Raw genomic sequence first — 16,787 nt, 5'->3', positions numbered from 1 at the left:
GACGTTTGGCTATAAATATTGTACTTCATTTGATGGCTCCAGGCTCCAGGCAAACCCTCTCAATGGTTCCAAGGATCGATCCTATCGCGCGTGAAAGTGATGGCTGTCTTTTAGTTTCCAAACGGATTATGATCCATTCTGCTGTCTTTACTGTGTTTTGGTGTGTTTGTGCGCGCACACTAGTAGCGATTAAGTTGTGTCAAGGGAGGAGATTTTCGTATTCGATGTGAGTCCTTTTTCTGATTTTAACCATTTTTTGTTCTGTTTTTCTTTTCTGCCCGTATGCAACGGCGGTGCGTTTCGTTCGCCAACGGTGAACACACGAGGCCAACGGTAGCCAGGTACAAAGTAGAATAATAAATTTCATTCGATAGTTTTCGCTTCTCCGTGCGCATACGAAAAAACGTGGACAGAGGTCGACAAGCCGTGGCGTTTGGGATCGTTTGAAGCTTCTTCCTGTTCTATTTTTGGGTCAAAGAACGCTCTAGGGAAAATTTGGTGTACTTTTAAGGAAAAGCTCTATTGATTTTACGATCGACTGAATGAAATTAAGAGTATCAAATATCGTAACTCGTTTTTGCATCTTGTTGATTTAAGAAGTAATATATCACCCTTTTAGAATAAGACTGATCTTCATGGATCGCCCCCTAGCTCCTCTGTTAATATCCTTCGTTCTGTTGTCTTCTAATTTTCGTATGCCTGCGTTCTTTCTCTTCTATATCACACTTAATATTTTAGAAAACAAAACGTTTTAATGGGTTTTTCCAATAGTTTGTTTGTTTGTTTTTATCCTTCGCCTTCAGCGTATCATCTTATCGATTGGTACACGGTAAAAGAAAAGGTAAAGCGCTTTGAAGTTGGTCCTGCCCCGAGTGTATAATGCATTGCATTAAACCATAAGAATAACACATCTACCCAATGACACGTACGCCCGTTTGGCGTGTAAACAGCTAAGGCCTATAGCGCAAAACGTGTATGCGAAATAGCATTTGAATGTTAATATTTTTTGTCTATTTTTCTCTCGTTTTTGTTTTGTATATTTATGTTTTGTTTAGTAATGTTTCTTGCTTCTTGGCGTTGTTTTTTTTTTGAAATTCTGCTTCGTTCGGGTTTGTCTGTTTCTCTTTTGACGAAATAACTAGTAACATGCATTATAACCTATTCATCCAAATAGGAAGGCATTTTATCCAGTTTTGATGATGAATTTTAAACTTTACTGCTAAACTTCTTTTTCCGCTCACTTTCTTACAGTAAGGCATGCGATGGATTTGGAGGCGTTAGTGGCAGCTTTTCGAATGGATTTGATGTTAGCTTCACACATTTTGCATTTTTGTTTTGCATCCTGCATCCCCAGTTTTCGTCTTCTGCATGGATCGGAAGGAATAGGCGGTTCGATTAAGCCGTTCTCCTTTCCTGCCCCCTCCTGCGGCAAGAAGATGAGAAAGAGGGGATGTGGATGGTTTGGGACAAAACAAGTGAAGCTTCCAAATATTCGTGCCAAAAGCAGCACGCCCAGCCACCTGAGTATATAACCAACTGAGAAGACCAACCAAGCAGCAGCAAACACACACACTGCTCTCAAAGGCTGTTTGAAAGGCTCTAATTGTTCCGATTGGAGGGGAGGTGAACGAGATGAGTTTGCTTTTAAAATGGTATACAGTTTGAATGTTTGCCTTAGCCGACACTTTACCTTCTATGCTATAAACCACCTTGGGAAGCTGCTCACTTGCCCAGCTTAACAGAAGGCCTCTCCTTTCCTCTTCTGCTTAAGGCTCCTGACCAGTGTTAGTTTGATAAATATATATAATATATACTCGTAGTGTCGTATTGCACACACTGCACGACGAACACACATTGCACATTGCAGTCGGCTTCTGTGGGTGTGCAGTTTCGCTGCAGTTGGGTTTGAAATGCAGCACTACAGCAATTATCGTACCTCTATCATATCCTATATCCTAGATTTCACAGTAAGCTTTCGGTCGATTGTTACGCTTAAATAGTACGTTTACAGTAATCCAAATCTAGCTAATATTAAATTGGTCTTGGTTGTTGTTGTTGTTGCTGTTTGTGGAGGCTGTTGCTGTTAAATGGCCTTTAGAAGAACGAAGGGATGGGAGATCTAACCGGGAAGAAAGGGCCCTAGGGTCTTGTCGGAGGGATCTTCTTGAGTGTGCAAGTACGAGTACGCGGAACAGATGGCGCGCGTACGTTCAAAGCAAGAATATATTAATTATTTAAACAAACATCTTAACCGGTTAACAAATGCGCGTTGTAGTCCGATTGCATGGCAAATGTAACACTCCCGGCGCAACACAAAACAGGTAGAACGCTACGAGGAAGACTAAGTATTTAGCGTTTTACATTATACGAGATTGATGTACCGTAACTAATCACTAGGTGAGATTAAGGGTAAATAGATGAAATGTAAAAAAAAAACAAAACCTCATCAAGTCATTAACGAGAAAACGGCTAATACTAAATGACTGGTATTGTATGCTCTCGTGTACTGGTAGTGTGTATCCGTACACTTACACGATAATAGTATGGCACCCGTAGATTTTGTGATTTGCCCTTATGGGGCAGCAACACTTCAGCAACAAACTCCTCTGCCCTTATCCATATGGGTCCATCAAAAAGGTTTGTTTTAATCCATTTAGTACAGGATTATATCTAAAAAAAAAAAAACTTAACGCAATGAAACATTATAGTTTCTACATATTGTTGTTTGTTTGCTTCAATCGGTTGGTAACTTTCCGTTTGGCTTCTGCAGACCACCAGAGAGATAGAGAGATGTACAGGTAGTTGGTAACTTTCCGTTGGTGCTTGTAAGTGACATTTAAGGATCAGTCCGAAGTAGAAGAAAGAGTACAACTCTTCTTCATTTTTCCACAAATACGATAGTAGTCAGAACTCGCGAACGAATAGTAATTATCGGTATCGTTATGATTATGCATTAAGTTAATTAGATTTGCTTTGAACCACGCTTCCGCCATCTGCTCCTCGTGTACTCGCTGCAGTGCAGTGCTAGTAGTAGAAGGTGTCGTTTTCGGTTTCGCGCTTGGAATGTTGAGGTTTGGACCAATAGGGGATACTTCTCGTTTGCAGTGGATCGTCATAAACGGAAGCTGAGCGTTTGTTTTTTGGTTGATGTTGTTTGTGAGATTCTTCTACCATCGCTTTCCGTCGTACATCAATCAGCATTACTCTGCCGATAATCCCAATAATGGACAGTCCAATATGGTTTAATCTTGTGCCAGTTTTTTGTCTTCCTCTGTGTGCTTTGAAGTGTTTCGAATTCGTTGCCGTCCCCGGCTCCTACTCAGCAGAGGGGGAGACAGCGTACCGTGCAAATGGTAATTTAATTAATGAATTTACATTGACAGACATACACCGCTATGCTGAAACCAGCAGAAAATGTCAACATAAGGTTGAAAATACTTTTTTGCGTCTTTTCCATGCAGTTGCATGATAAGGTACAGAGCGCGTGCGAACGCACCTCTCACGCGAGGTTGAATGCTCCGTCCAGTTACCATGCAACGTTTTTAACTTCCATTTCCAGCACTCGCGTCTTATGGCGCGAGCCCACGGTAGACTTTTGACAACAGTTTCACATGCAAGCTGAGTTTTATACCTTTGAAAACTAAAAAAAAAACGGTTTGGACAGTATTCAAATTTGCCAAAAAAGAAGGAAAGACCACCAAATATAAACAAGGGGGTAGGGTGATGTAGCTTTTGGGAAGAGAAATATTCTGCTGGTTGACAAAGATTAGCTTGCGGGTGTGAAGAAGCACAAGAACATGAACACAACAACGCCAAAAGTGGGAGATATATATGCAAAATTCCGATTCTCTTTCCCGCTCTTTCGGGTGTATGCAAACATACGACGAAAAGAACGGAACACAGTGCAGCCAAAACCAGCAAGTAAAATGGCAGTGGAAAGAAACACAAAAAACAACAACAACAAGCGCACACAATGTTTCGGAAACATGTGTCAAATGGAAAGAGCAGAACCGAAAAGGTAAAGAAAACGGTAAACAAGATAGCCACAATAAGAATAATAGTCAGTAGTAGGAATAAGAGAATAATAATAGTAATAATAATAATAATAATATTAATAACATTCAGTAATAGTGTACCATACAATAGTAGTCATAAAATGAGATACGATTATTGAACCTTACACACGAAAAAGGAATGCATTTCCGATCTTTACATTTTCGCCATCTCATTTCCTCTGTTTCCATTCAGCGTTATTGTGTGTGCTTTGTTGTGTTCTTCTACGCTGTCATTTACTTGACATGGTCAGGGTTATAGCTGGTAGACACCAAACCAAAACGCAACAAATTTCATTGCAGAACAGAAAAAAAGAAAGTAATTTCCTGGGACGCATTATGGAAGTTACACAAGACACAAAACTCACAGCGATCAAATGTTTGATGAATGTTGTATGTATGTGCGAGAGTATTTTGGAGACATTACGACTCAATGGTTGGTAATGTGGGGGACATTTCTTACCTCAATTTCGTACGTAGAACAACCTGTTGTACAAATAGCTGACTGGTTAGTAGTAAAGTTGTAGAGTCCAAAGAGACGAATCAGTAGGAAAAAAGTCGTTTGCGTGCTAACCTAGCGGGCGTGATGGAAGACGATCAAGTAAGGAACTCGTAAAGGAAAGGGACACAGCGGGAGCAGCAGCAGCTTTTAAAACAGTCGAAACAAGTACATTAGGCTTCGGGAAGGACGCACCTCTGCAGTGTAGTAGAATAGACATTTCGAGAGATACTTGCGGTAAATTGATCACGTTTAACGATTAGACACGATTAGAGCTCAGATAGTCTCCCCATGATCCCTGGAGGATCATCTCCCCAAGGGTTTGAGGGTTCGCTTGTGCTTGGGGAGGATTTTACAGATCGAAAGATGTGGGTCACGCCAGACACCCGTTGATGCTGTTGTACGCCGTTATACCGCTGTCGAGATCGGTGAAACCTGTCGGATCATCGTCGGTCAGTAGGAACATATCGTTCGCAGCCGATCCGAGCAGATCCAACGTGTTGCTGACGAGTTGTTGCTGCTGCTGATGGAGGTGATGTTGATGTTGCTGCTGTTGCTGTTGCTGAAGGTGATGTTGTTGGAGATGATGCTGCAGTTGGTGATGTTGCTGCTGGTGTTGCATCTGGTGTTGATGATGTTGCTGTTGTTGGTGCTGCTGCTGCTGCTGTTGTTGTTGGTGGTGATGGTGCTGGTGATGGTTTTGTTGGTGTTGATGATGAAGAAGATGCCCAAGGGTAGGGTCACCAACGACTAGCAGGTTATCTAGCTGTTGCTGTGACTGTTGCTGCTGTTGCTGATGATGCATTCCGTTGGAGTGTTGGGCTTGCTGCTGATGCTGCGTGTAGTCAACTGTGGCGGGTTTAAGCGTCTCGAAGCTGGCACCGAACTCGAGCAGCGTGTTGGAGGTGTTGTCTTTAATCGCATTCAGGTGATTGAGTTTGTCATTTTCGTTTACCACGCTGGGGTTGTTGTTGTTGAGTGTGGCACTATGTTGCTGCTGCTGCTGTTGCTGCATATGGTGGTGGTGTTGCGATTGTTGTGCATGCTGATGTTGCTGGTGTGAGGTGGCACAGTTGAGCCCTGCGGTCAGCGGGCTGTGCGCGTTGTTGTTGTACAGATCGAGCGTGGCATCGAACAGGAACCGATCCGCACTCTGCACCGTCGTGTAGGGGCTGTGCGTGTCGATGAGTTCGTTTTTCAGTATGAAGTCATCGTCGTCCGTCGTGCCGAGGCCTCCGATGGAATTGATGATTGGATTCACCGTGGACAACGAGTGGGATCCAGTCAGGGGTGAAGGTACGGATGAGGGCGAAGAGGAGGGCGTCGTGGTCATGAGGGTGGCTGCAATGAGTGGGTTTCCTTTCGTACCGAACGGGGTCGTAGTGGTGGTCGTAGTAGTGTTGATGATACTGGCGTTGCTCTTCAGAGAGGGAAGATTCGTTACGGTAGTAGATGTGGCTGTCGCTGAGGGAGTGGTTTTGTTCTGGGCTCTAGACTGTCGCGGCTTGGGTCCAGGTTTCGAACGTCCATTCTTGGGAGCAGGCTGGGGAGCAGTGGTGGAGGATGCGACAGACACTGCCGGACCGGGAATGTATTCCGATTTGGCCGTTTGATCTCCCGTGCCGGGTAACTCGGATGGTGATTCAAGCAGGAAGCTGTTGGGTTCCGTTGGAGAAAGCTTACAGTATCCGGGCGGAAGCAGAGAGTCTTGGTTGTGGAAGCCATCCATTGGTGATCCGGTACTGGAGGCAACTCCAGACTTCAAGCACTCCGAGTACTTGATCTCTCCCTGGCCGCTCGCTTGGTCCTGATCGAGATAGGTCAAATCGTTCAGATACTTGTTGCTGTTGTTGCTGCTGCTGTTGCTACTGCTGCTGGTACTGGTGCTGGTGCTGGTACTAGCCACACCGGCTCCAATAATGGTCGACAGGGAGGGAAGCGGTTGATAGCCATTCTGATGAACGCAGGTTGGACCGTGCGCCTGCAGGATCTCCACCAACTTCCGATACTCCGTCTCCAGCTTGCTGACCTGCGACTTTAGCTCCCTGTTTTGGGCGTCGAGCGTCTCCGATTCGTTGATCAGGTTCACCGTACGTTCGCGCTTCTTCATGCGACACTTGGTGGCGGCGATTTTGTTCCTTTCGCGGCGTCGCCGTCGCCGGTCCTCGTCTTCCGGTGTTAGCTGTAGCAAAGGGAGATCAGAAGAAACACAAAACGATTGTAGATAGATTGTCTAGTGATATAGCGTAGGGAACCGAAGGTTATGGCAATGCTTACCGCAACAGTCGAGCGAGGACTCGACTTGAAGTCGATGTCATCTTCACTCGTCTCCCGGTGGTCGGTCATGGAGGCATCACGCCGTCGCGCTACCTTCGCCTTCGGTGTGCTGGATTCATTCCCGTCGCTCGAATCTCCGCCGCTGTGCTTGCGCTTGCTCTGAATTAGCAGCTTCACGCCTTCCTTGATCAGTTGCGAGCATGTCTGGGTGTGGGCGAGGAAACGCAAAAGAAAGGGCAACAAAAAAAAAAAAAAAAACAAATTGAGTCGTCAAAAGAGAAGCCGTCACGTAATGGCGATCACGCGCACTGCGTGCTGATTCTATTTATCGCAAAGCGGTTTGTGATTACAATTCTTTGCGTTGGCAGTGTAATTTGTTAGCTGATCTAAAACGAAGTGCGGGACAGCTACGACAGGCGAAAGATGCCGTGCAAAACGTTCCCTGTCGCCGGTACTAGAGTGTGGGATATTTGAGTTTGAAATGTTAGAAATGTTAGTTGTTTTGATCATATGGTTCGGGAAATAAACTCTGAGTATCTAAAATGCGAAGAATTCGGAACAGTTACTGGGCACGGGTCTAACAGTCGGTGTTGTTTTGTTGATGGCGTTGAGGAAATGTGATCGTCAGATGGCCCAAATGCCATTTGTTTGTCTCTAACTGCGATCGAGAACGGTATTTCCTTGGGGAGAGACAAACTTCTGCTTAACTATGTGACGATTAGGCAGCAGTTTATAACGATTTTGAATTATTCATTCAAATGGTTGCCATGGTTCGAATATTTGAACAAGTAAACCATATGTTTGCCCGCGAGAGAGGCTCTGCAGCAGCAGAAGCCTGGTAAAAATTAATATGACAAACAGAAGCAAGCAGTGAAATATATTTCTCCTGCGTGGGCAAAGAAGTGTAAGGAAAAGAACCGAAACCGAAGAAGTCAAACCCCTGGCTCCAAGAGTAATGTGGTTCGGTGGCCATAATCATAATTCAACGCCCGAAACGTGGCCAAAAGTCGTGAAACATAATTGAACCAGCACAACCCGGCCGGTCGGCCGACCGGTCGGCTCGAGGGTGCCGGTAAAATGCTTCTGGGTCGGTTGACTTATTTGCGGGTTTTATTTATTTCGAAGGGAACATCTCTCTTTTCCATTTCGTCTTGCTTTCCACCTTTCCGGCGGCAGTGCGGCATGAAAAATCATTTCGCATCATTTCAGGACGGCAGGCGTTGGTTATCTGCGTGTCGTTATCTGTGTTGTGCTGCGGTGTGCTCTCTTGCGTTTTGCGTTTGCATATAGCAGGTTTTGCGCGCGCGTGGGGGTTGCATTTGGAAAGTTTTTTTTTTGGGGCGATTAACTTTTGTGTAAGGGACGTAAATCCCGGCTTGGGGTGCAAGCAAGAGTAATGAGAAATTTCGTTTGTGATGTGAAGATCAAGATCGGATATCACTGTGGTCGCCGGGGGTGAAGGATCACATTTTCCAGCACCCTCCCCACACGGGCTGAGCTGCGAGGGGAACAAACCAACAACAAGTGCCCGGGAGGAGCACGAAATGCTTTCAAAATCACGCTCGCATGTGGCATTTGTCGTCTCGCGCGCACCGCGTGAGAGATCGTTTGCTGCGCGCGCGTTCGGTTCCGTCAGAAGACGCAAAAGGGTGCCGTCGTTGCGCAGGAGGGCGGAAAGAAAGCGGAACGGCGCTGCTGGTGTGTCCGACCGTGCGCGCGAGCGGGGTATCGAATTGTTCCTTTCTTCTTCACTTGATATTTTTGTATGCAAATGTGTGTTTCGGTGGATGGCAGGGACGCGAACGTGTCCCGGGTTGAAGATTGGTTTTTTTGTTGGTGCGGCTGTACGCGAATGTAAAGATTGCGCCCGCGAAAGAAGATCGGCGTTTCAGAGTGTGTGTGTGTGTGTGTGTGTGTGAAGGGTCCGAAATGGTTGGTGGCTCGGTTGCGTGTACGTATTGTCGCACTGTGGGCGTCGAATTTGGTTTGGTTCGCGGGATGTTTGCGGTCGTCTCATCAATCAGCATTTCTCGAAGCTCGCCAAGTGTGAACGAACTGGGTATGGGGGAAGGGGAAGTGAAGGAGGGAGCGGTAAAGGTAGAAGTTGATCGAGAAGTTGAAAAGCAAACAGCTCGCGGATGATTGACCTCTCTCGGCGCAGGGAGGAGGATTGGATTGTTCCGAAAATGCGATCTCTCCCGTACGGACGTAGCGCGTGGCCGGAAACAGAAGTTGCAGAACGACTTTTGCGGATTGAGATTCAGAGAACCCACCCGGGGGGAGAGAAGATATTCGGGTCGAGTTGAATGGTGTGCTTGCATGACCTAAATGTACTTCTTGTAGTGAAGTGAATTATTTGGAAATTTATCTTTTATTTGGTACACACTACAAGGCAAACCAATATCCTACGGTTATGTGTAAAAAATCGTATTGCCACATAAACAAGGAACATCTTGGGCTGCCTTTGCCGTCCAGGATAACGAATGAACTTCAAAACGGCAAGCACAAGATGTTCCATCGCGCCTAAGCTAACGCCATTTGAATACCAAAATATGCAAAAATGCTTAACGGGCTGCTGATTAATCGCAGACCTTCCTCCCCGGGTTGGGATCGCTGTCAATATTCGTAATTATCGTCATTAGTGATTGAATGGTGAACAAATTGATCACTTCCTACCGGGTGTAGGGGTTCTTGATTGTCGGCTATTCAGGATGAAGTTGGTGGATAAAAAACAGAAGAAATCTGTTTAAAAAACATAAGTTTAAGGAGGAGTTTTTGTGCCATTGTATTATAAAAACGCCACAACAGAGTGGCTCCACACGATTGGACCGATAGAGTCGTGGGTAAGCGCACAGGCTAGTACAACGCAGGATGGTGTTAGAGTTCTCAAATAGATGAGGGATAATGCGAGAGACACAAGATCATTGTGTAGAGTGTAGTGATTGGTCAGAACAATTGCTTTATGTTGCGCCATCTTCAAACTCCCAATTTTCTACATGTCCCTTAAAAGCGTTATTGTCAAAAAATTTGCCATCTCTCTTGAAGAACTCCTCCGCATCTCTTTTCACATCTCCTCCAACACATTTGTTTGTGGGTCGTTACTGTGTTATTGTTTGTGCTTTATGGCCAGATTCTCCAAAAGTAGAAAGCAGCTTGCCCAGCTATTTCGATGAGGCCATGCAAATGTTGCCCAAAACTGGCCGGTACGGTCGCTGTTGCTTACGATTTAAGAGTTATTTGCACTGGCATTGAGAATCCTTGCTGTTAGCTGACGACCCGAAAAACCCCAAGAGGGAAGAAGGGACTGTAGGATGTGGGGGTTTGTTTTATTTCGGAGTTCATTTACCTGTTGTACGCTCGGCGTCTTCCCGGTGTGAAGGTGGAGCTGCTGCTGGTGCGATTGATGTTGCTGGCTGGCGGGCGAGTCCAGCGGAGAGTCAGAGCTGTTGGAATGACTGTCGTTCAGTGAGGTCTGTCGCGAGAAAGAGAAAGAAGAGAAGAAAGATAGAGGATGTTAATCAAATTTGGAAGATTATCGATTGGTTAAAATGAACATAAGTCAAATTGCATGAAATATTTCACGACGCCTTTGAAATGTTTCCAAGCGTTACTATTCTGTGTTGTTTAGTAGTCAGCTTTGAAAAACCCGTCTGAATTGACATTGTTTTTGTGTCAAGACTACCGATCCTATTATTCAGTGTTATTTCTCCAATTAATTGAACCGTTGTTTTATGTCATTATTCTATTTCCATTTTGCATTTGCTTCCCATTCATCAATCGCCTCAACGTCCCTCCACTTTTCTAACCCCCCTCCATAAAGTGGTGCCTACTCCCAAACACAATACGCCAATACATTTCACGACACATTCTATGGAAATGAGACCGTTTGGCGGTGGTGTTCGTGCAAGAAATAATTAATCAACGGTCATTTTCAATGTGCTTTTGTTTGAAACAAAAAAAGCGCACACCACGTGGCTGTTGTTTCCACGACAAACAGAGGACAAGCGGTAACGTGGTTTGTCGTTTGTGCGAGCCGCACTTTACGGTGAGGTGTGTAGCGCTTATCTAAAGCAACGCATCTTTAACTGCTGTTGCAGAAAATAAACCCACAAATCACACAATCCGTTCCGGGTAAAACGGGCATGGCGAGAGGCAGCGCCCCCCGTTTGTGGGTCATAGGAATTGGCCACTGCCGATACTGCCACTGATAAAAGGAAATGAAATAAAAAGATGGATATCGTGGGGAAGCCTCCGGCCGGGCAAAGGAGTAGTGTTGTGCGCCCGTGCGAAGGAATTCCCTTTGCGCGGTTCGTTGACACCACCGGGCATACCGAAACGACGCTGCCAGGGGTGTGCCCGCGTGTGCGCTCGTTATCAGTTCGTTCGAATCGGGCCCTGCGTTTTGCTTAACGGCGACCCTCCCCCCCCAAACCAATCGGGGCTTCCGGGCGGGGGGGCCGGATATGCGCGCCGGCAACGGAAATGGGCCGCCTTTTTGGGAAATCTATCATCCGCGAGGCGGTGGTAGTGAATCGATCGGCGGCGGCGAGTCAATGGATGGCAGGGCAGGAAGCAGGGCCCAAGCCGGGAGGCAAATGTGCGACATAAATTAATGTTACATTCAACCTTGTCGCGCCTGTCAAACACACCTCCCCGCCCTAACGGGTATGGGTGTCTTGTTTGTGTTGTGTTCCACCGTTCCAACACTGCCAATGCCCCGGTGGGAAGGGTTCATTTTACAGCAGAATGCAATTTGTGCTGCGAACCACGAACGGTGGTTTTGGTTGCTATCTTGAAAATTAAATTAAATTAAGAAAACAATGAGTAGGAGAAGGGCTTGGGAAACGTGTGTGCTGTGTAGTAATTCCGGTAGGGAAGAGATTACGCTTTGCAGTTTTTTTCTCCAATCTTTTAAACCATATCCGGCACAAGTAAAGTTCTCATTGTTTTAAGCTTTCCATCTACGACAAAATGGTAGTCTGTCACATTGGTAGATTGTGTTGCATGATGGCAACTGGGCGGCAGTTGGGATGCTCGGAGTACTCATGCTCATTAGGCGCTTCACGTGCTGGACCGCAGAAGCATACACCGCGATAGCGTAGAATTACCCTCAGACATGCGGTTTGACGCCAAGGTGTGAAAAAATCCAACCTAACCCAATCCACTCCCCGCCCAACACACACACACACACACACACACACACACACACACACACACTCAGCACACCCTTCGTGTTCGCCCTAATCGACGCAAAGAAAAAAAAAACAGGAAGGTTAGGAAGGTAATAAAATCTAATACAACATTGTTTGAAACAACTCCCCAGCACGGAAGAATGCCCCCAGGGAATGCTGTGCGGTGTGCGAACGCTGGTGGACAGGGGCCGGAGCAGGGTGTGGTGCAGTCCGTCTGATGGCGGCGCCATGACTGGAACTAAGCGCGGGTTGTTTTCTTTTTTGTGCTTCCATTCCGGGCCAGTACCGGACCTAAGCCCCGTTCGTTCGTTCGTTTCATCGCGCGGCGGAAGTTATTGAAGGGACCGCACGAGGGGGAGTGTGGTGGCGCTTTCCCGCGCCGGTGTATTTCTAGAGCTGCAAAGGGAACGCCGATAACGATAGAGGACGACCAGTGGGTAGGGTTGGGCTGCCATGTAATTGGGATTGCTAGGGACCAGCCGGAACCAACACAGGCGCACAGGTGCGCTGCTGCACGGTCGGTGGTGGATGTGTACACTCTCCAATCGGTTTGGAGGTCGCACCGCGAAAGGGTCAGGGTTGTTTGAATGATTATTTCGTTCGTTTTGTTATTGCAGTTAGTGGCTTCTTTCTCTGCCACTCTCTTTCTCTGGAGTTAGTACGTTTTGCTAAAAAAACACCCCCAGCACGCACTTGTGTATCGGAAAAGAGGGTTCGTGTCTTCGTGCCAACGGGGTACTGTATGGCGCCTGCCGCTACCTACGTGAAATGGCAGGTGGCAGCTATGGGAGGTGACACGCCTGATGTGGAGATAGCTTGCGGGAGGGAGGCTAGAAGAGCAGGAACTGTTGCATGTACCACGCGATTAGGCGCGTGTAGGAAGATTTATGGACTCCACATCACACACTCCGCCATACACAGCAGCCGCCCGAACTTGCACAGGCAGGGCGCTGTCACGATCATGTGCGGCGTTCGGGAGCGCTCGCCGCCGCTACCTAAATGAGTGGGAGTACAGCTACGAAAAGGTTCAAAGTCGTCGGAAGTGGAGGTCCCAGCGTGTCGGCTGGCCGACGCCACCCGACGGAATAAAACCATCATGGTCGCGGCAATTTCCTTTGAGCTTCATCAAGATGGTAAAGTGACCTCTGATAGTGGAGGGTTGATGGTGGTGGGACTCACTCTCAATAGATTGCTAGTAGCCGAAGTAATGAAGTAAGACGGCTAAGCCCTTCTATGATGTATAGAACTGTGTGGTTAGTTGTATGGAATATGTCTCTATTTCTACGAAGAAAAAAAATGGAAAGATCACGCTCTAGGCCAGAGGAGGATTGATTGTGATTTATTTGGGTTAGTTTTGTAAGGTCATGCCATAATGGTCGCATTACCGTGATCTGTCTGTCTCTCCATCTCTATCAACGAGTGTTTGAATATTTGAAAAAAAACATGTCGACAATCGACAATGTCTGTCTGTACGGTGTGTCTTTGTTGTCGTTGAGAGGCGAATTGTGTCTTCATGTTGGCATCTTCCGGCCTCTTGGGGTAGACTTTGACCGAAATTCCAGCGTTCCGACGAGCTTAAATGCTCTGGATTTAATCAGATGTGTACGTGTTCGGGGTGACATACCATACAATGGCAGCTGAAGGTGGCCTGCTCGCTTGTGGTACTAAGTTTCGCTGCTCCAAACATGCACACACACGGTTGCACGACGAAGTAGTAAATTAGATTTTATTCGTTGAGTGATTTTTATCGGTATTTGATTGAATTACCGCACCGAAACGAACAACGGGAAAGAGAGCGCCCAGAATTGCACTATGCGGACGGTAGGTCTAGGCATACACACACACACACACGCGCGCATGGGACACACAATGGGACAATTCTCGTTGGGGTCACGATTGCATTACATTGTTGGCGGCAGTAGTAGTGGCGTTAGCATAGGAGAAAATGAAATTTGTTAATCGCGCACGTTGGGGTACACTGTGGGCGGTGTATTTAAGATGTTATCAACACCATTTCCAACAATGCCCCTGGACGTTGGTAGGGTATGCAAATGAGTTTCTTTGATTGTCATGATCTAAATTGAGGTTTTAGTACAGACACAGGGAGGTTATGTGTATTTAAACTAGGCGTACTACTATAAAATGGGAAAAAACGGCATCGTGTTCTGGTGTCTGCCCGTTCAGTTCTAGCACGAATACAGAGCAAACCTCACGTACACGATATTTATGATGTGTGAAGCATGGTAGAAAGCATTTGGAAAGGGTTTGCAACAAAGTATCTCGGCTACTAGGTCGGTGTTATATCCGAGACTAACCGAGCGAATGTTTTGAAAAAAAGCTACCCTTGCATTATTGTCATCCATTATTTAGTAAACGCCATTTAGAAGAAAATATAGCAAACATGTGGGCGGTAATGGTAGAAAACATGCCAAGAGCGTGATCGGAATGAGGTGCTGCTAGAAGTATCATAGGTTCTGACGATCGTGGCGAGAATTGGATGATACTAACACATACTACTGAAACATCTGTCACTCACCTGTGAGTTGTTCACTGGAAACGAGTACTCGAGCGGGTTTGTCATGGCCATCAGGGAGTTGAGGATCTCCGGCGTCCTGGGCGTGCCACCGTCCATGATAAGGAGCGATGGCACGGTGAGGCTGAGGTTTGTGTTGAACATGTTTTGATGTGTGGGTTGCGTTTGTTCCCTTTTCGATCGCGCTCGATCGTGTCGTTTTGGTGATGATGCGCTGGGGATGCACTGCTTCGTTGCTTAGCAACTGAACGCGGTGACAGGTTGACTAAAAATGGCGGGCGAATTTGATTCTCCCGGCTTAAGTTGTATCGCGCGTATGGCCGGATCTTCGAAAGATCGGACCCGCTGTCTTGTACTTGTACTGCAAACACTTGCTTGTTCCGACGCGTATACTAATGTGCACTTAACTTAGTAAAAAAAAAGTCGAGTCGTTTGTTCGTTTCGTTCGCTTTGTAATGGCGTGGCACTTTTAACAAAAAACTTCGTTGAAACCAACGTCCCAACGGATCGTATAGAAAACAAGAAAACATAAATCGAAAGACACACACTCGGGACCGTCACTAAAATAAAGCAAACAAACACACAAAATAAACAGAATTATTTTAATCACAGATTTTCTTTTTTTTTCGAATGCACTCTGAAATTTGCACACTTTTGAACTGGGAAGAATATTCCTTGCGCCTTGTGTCTTCCTGCTTTAGCCGCAAAGTGGTTCACTTGCGGAAATAAAGGGCACGTGTTTTGGTACACTTAGTGTCACGCGAATGTGTGTGTGTGTTTGTGTTTCGAGTTTGGTTTTGGGTAGTTTTGAGTGCACCAGGGATGTACGATGCGCTTATTGATGAAACTGTTAGTGCTGAATGATGCTGACAGGGACGAGCACAAATGCACAAACTGTCGACGTCGATGGTTTAAATAGGGTTGTATGTTTAAATAGTACTGATTGTACGTTTCTGTGCGTATATGTGTATGTATATGTGCGGTTGTATATGAAGGTATTGTTGCTGTACAAAATTAACTTAAATCACAATATGCTTGCTGCTCTCAGCACCAGTCGTTGACTGAAAGACTGATTTCGTTCCTTGTTTTTGTTTTGTAACCACTTCACAGCAGCTCTTGGAGCCTGGAAAGCGGTTCCTGATCTCCACAGCATACACGGCACTTTCCGTCGTATAAAGAATTGTACGCTTTAACGGCACTCTTGTTCACAGACATTAACGCGTTGGCACTACGATAACTTCAAACATCCAGGGCGCGGATGCTTTGGCCGGGCACTGCATTTGGGGCGCACATTAGCTTTTGCCCGAATAATGCTTCCCCGAGCGAATATGGAAAGGCACTGCGTATAGGATCGTTCGAAAACGGGCTCGCTCAAGGCTCTGCGTCCTCTGCACTGTTTGCCGCTTTCGTCGGTGCGGCTCGAACGCCGCGGGGTTTGATTGATTGATTTATGCACTTGCTGTGTGTCCGTGAATCCGCGCACGGCCCACGAATCCGGAAGCTTATCTGCAATGAGAGCGCTGAAAGCAATTGGGAAAGAAACTCGGTTAATGATTATTGCCACCGGCACATCGAGTTGAAGTGGGGTTTTTTGTTGTTGTTGTTGCGTGTGGGGATGAGCTATCGAAGGAGCGATAATTAATTTAACTTCAGTCGGCAGCCCGAGGGGTGCCTACGGAGGAGCAAGTCAGCGCATGAGAAAAAAGAGGTTCAAAATGTCGCATCTCCAACGGCTTAAAGTCTTGGAGGCGTTGAGGGGGAGCGATTGTGTACCGGTCGAGCTTCAGGTTGTTGATGGGAGCTCTCGTTGTGAAGGTCATAAAATAGATTCTCGCAAAGCTTGGGACGAACCTCACCCACTCACCCAACTGGGAGGAATTGAAATGAGCTATGGGTTATTTGGAGTGGACTTCCTCTCTGCACTGCTCCACACAAGCACACACGACCGTAGGAGCTTCTGAGCTCCAAACAGCACAGATCATCCACCGGTAATGTATGTCGCACCGTAGTGGACCGGAATTGGACCTCGTTCTTCCATAAATGTAATGGCAAGCCATTATTCTCTATGTTCGCCTCACAGATACAGGCTATCCGCCTTTTTAATAGCCCAATTCATGCAGATTTAACCATTCATTTCCTTCCCGTGGCCACGTTTTTGCGTTGGTTCCTGCAGGAACTTACGAAAAGGACAGGAACCACCGAGAACAGAGGAGAAAAAAAAATAAAGGCCACAC

At 46.4% G+C, this 16,787-nt stretch overlaps 1 protein-coding gene across 4 annotated transcripts in view; it reads right to left on the bottom strand.

Annotated features, from left to right (window-relative positions):
- Positions 1-779: 779 nt before the first annotated feature.
- Positions 780-16,787, bottom strand: part of LOC121590919 (activating transcription factor 3) — a 55,461-nt gene continuing 39,453 nt past the window's right edge. For 3 of the 4 annotated variants that reach the window (XM_041911102.1, XM_041911104.1, XM_041911106.1), the window contains 4 exons: positions 14,557-15,113; positions 10,175-10,300; positions 6,829-7,032; positions 780-6,733 (listed from right to left, as the gene is read on the bottom strand). In XM_041911102.1, the coding sequence (XP_041767036.1) occupies positions 4,925-6,733; positions 6,829-7,032; positions 10,175-10,300; positions 14,557-14,697 (2,280 nt within the window). In that variant the 5' untranslated portion in view covers positions 14,698-15,113 and the 3' untranslated portion in view covers positions 780-4,924. Of the gene's footprint in view, positions 6,734-6,828; positions 7,033-10,174; positions 10,301-14,556; positions 16,074-16,787 lie in introns of all 4 variants that reach the window. The other variant, XM_041911103.1, reaches the window with a different exon arrangement.

Source organism: Anopheles merus, chromosome 2R (genome assembly GCF_017562075.2).
Source record: "Anopheles merus strain MAF chromosome 2R, AmerM5.1, whole genome shotgun sequence".
NCBI classification, from domain to species: domain Eukaryota; kingdom Metazoa; phylum Arthropoda; class Insecta; order Diptera; family Culicidae; genus Anopheles; species Anopheles merus.
Note: the sequence above shows the minus strand (reverse complement) of the source record. Positions and strands in the feature narration are given on the sequence as shown.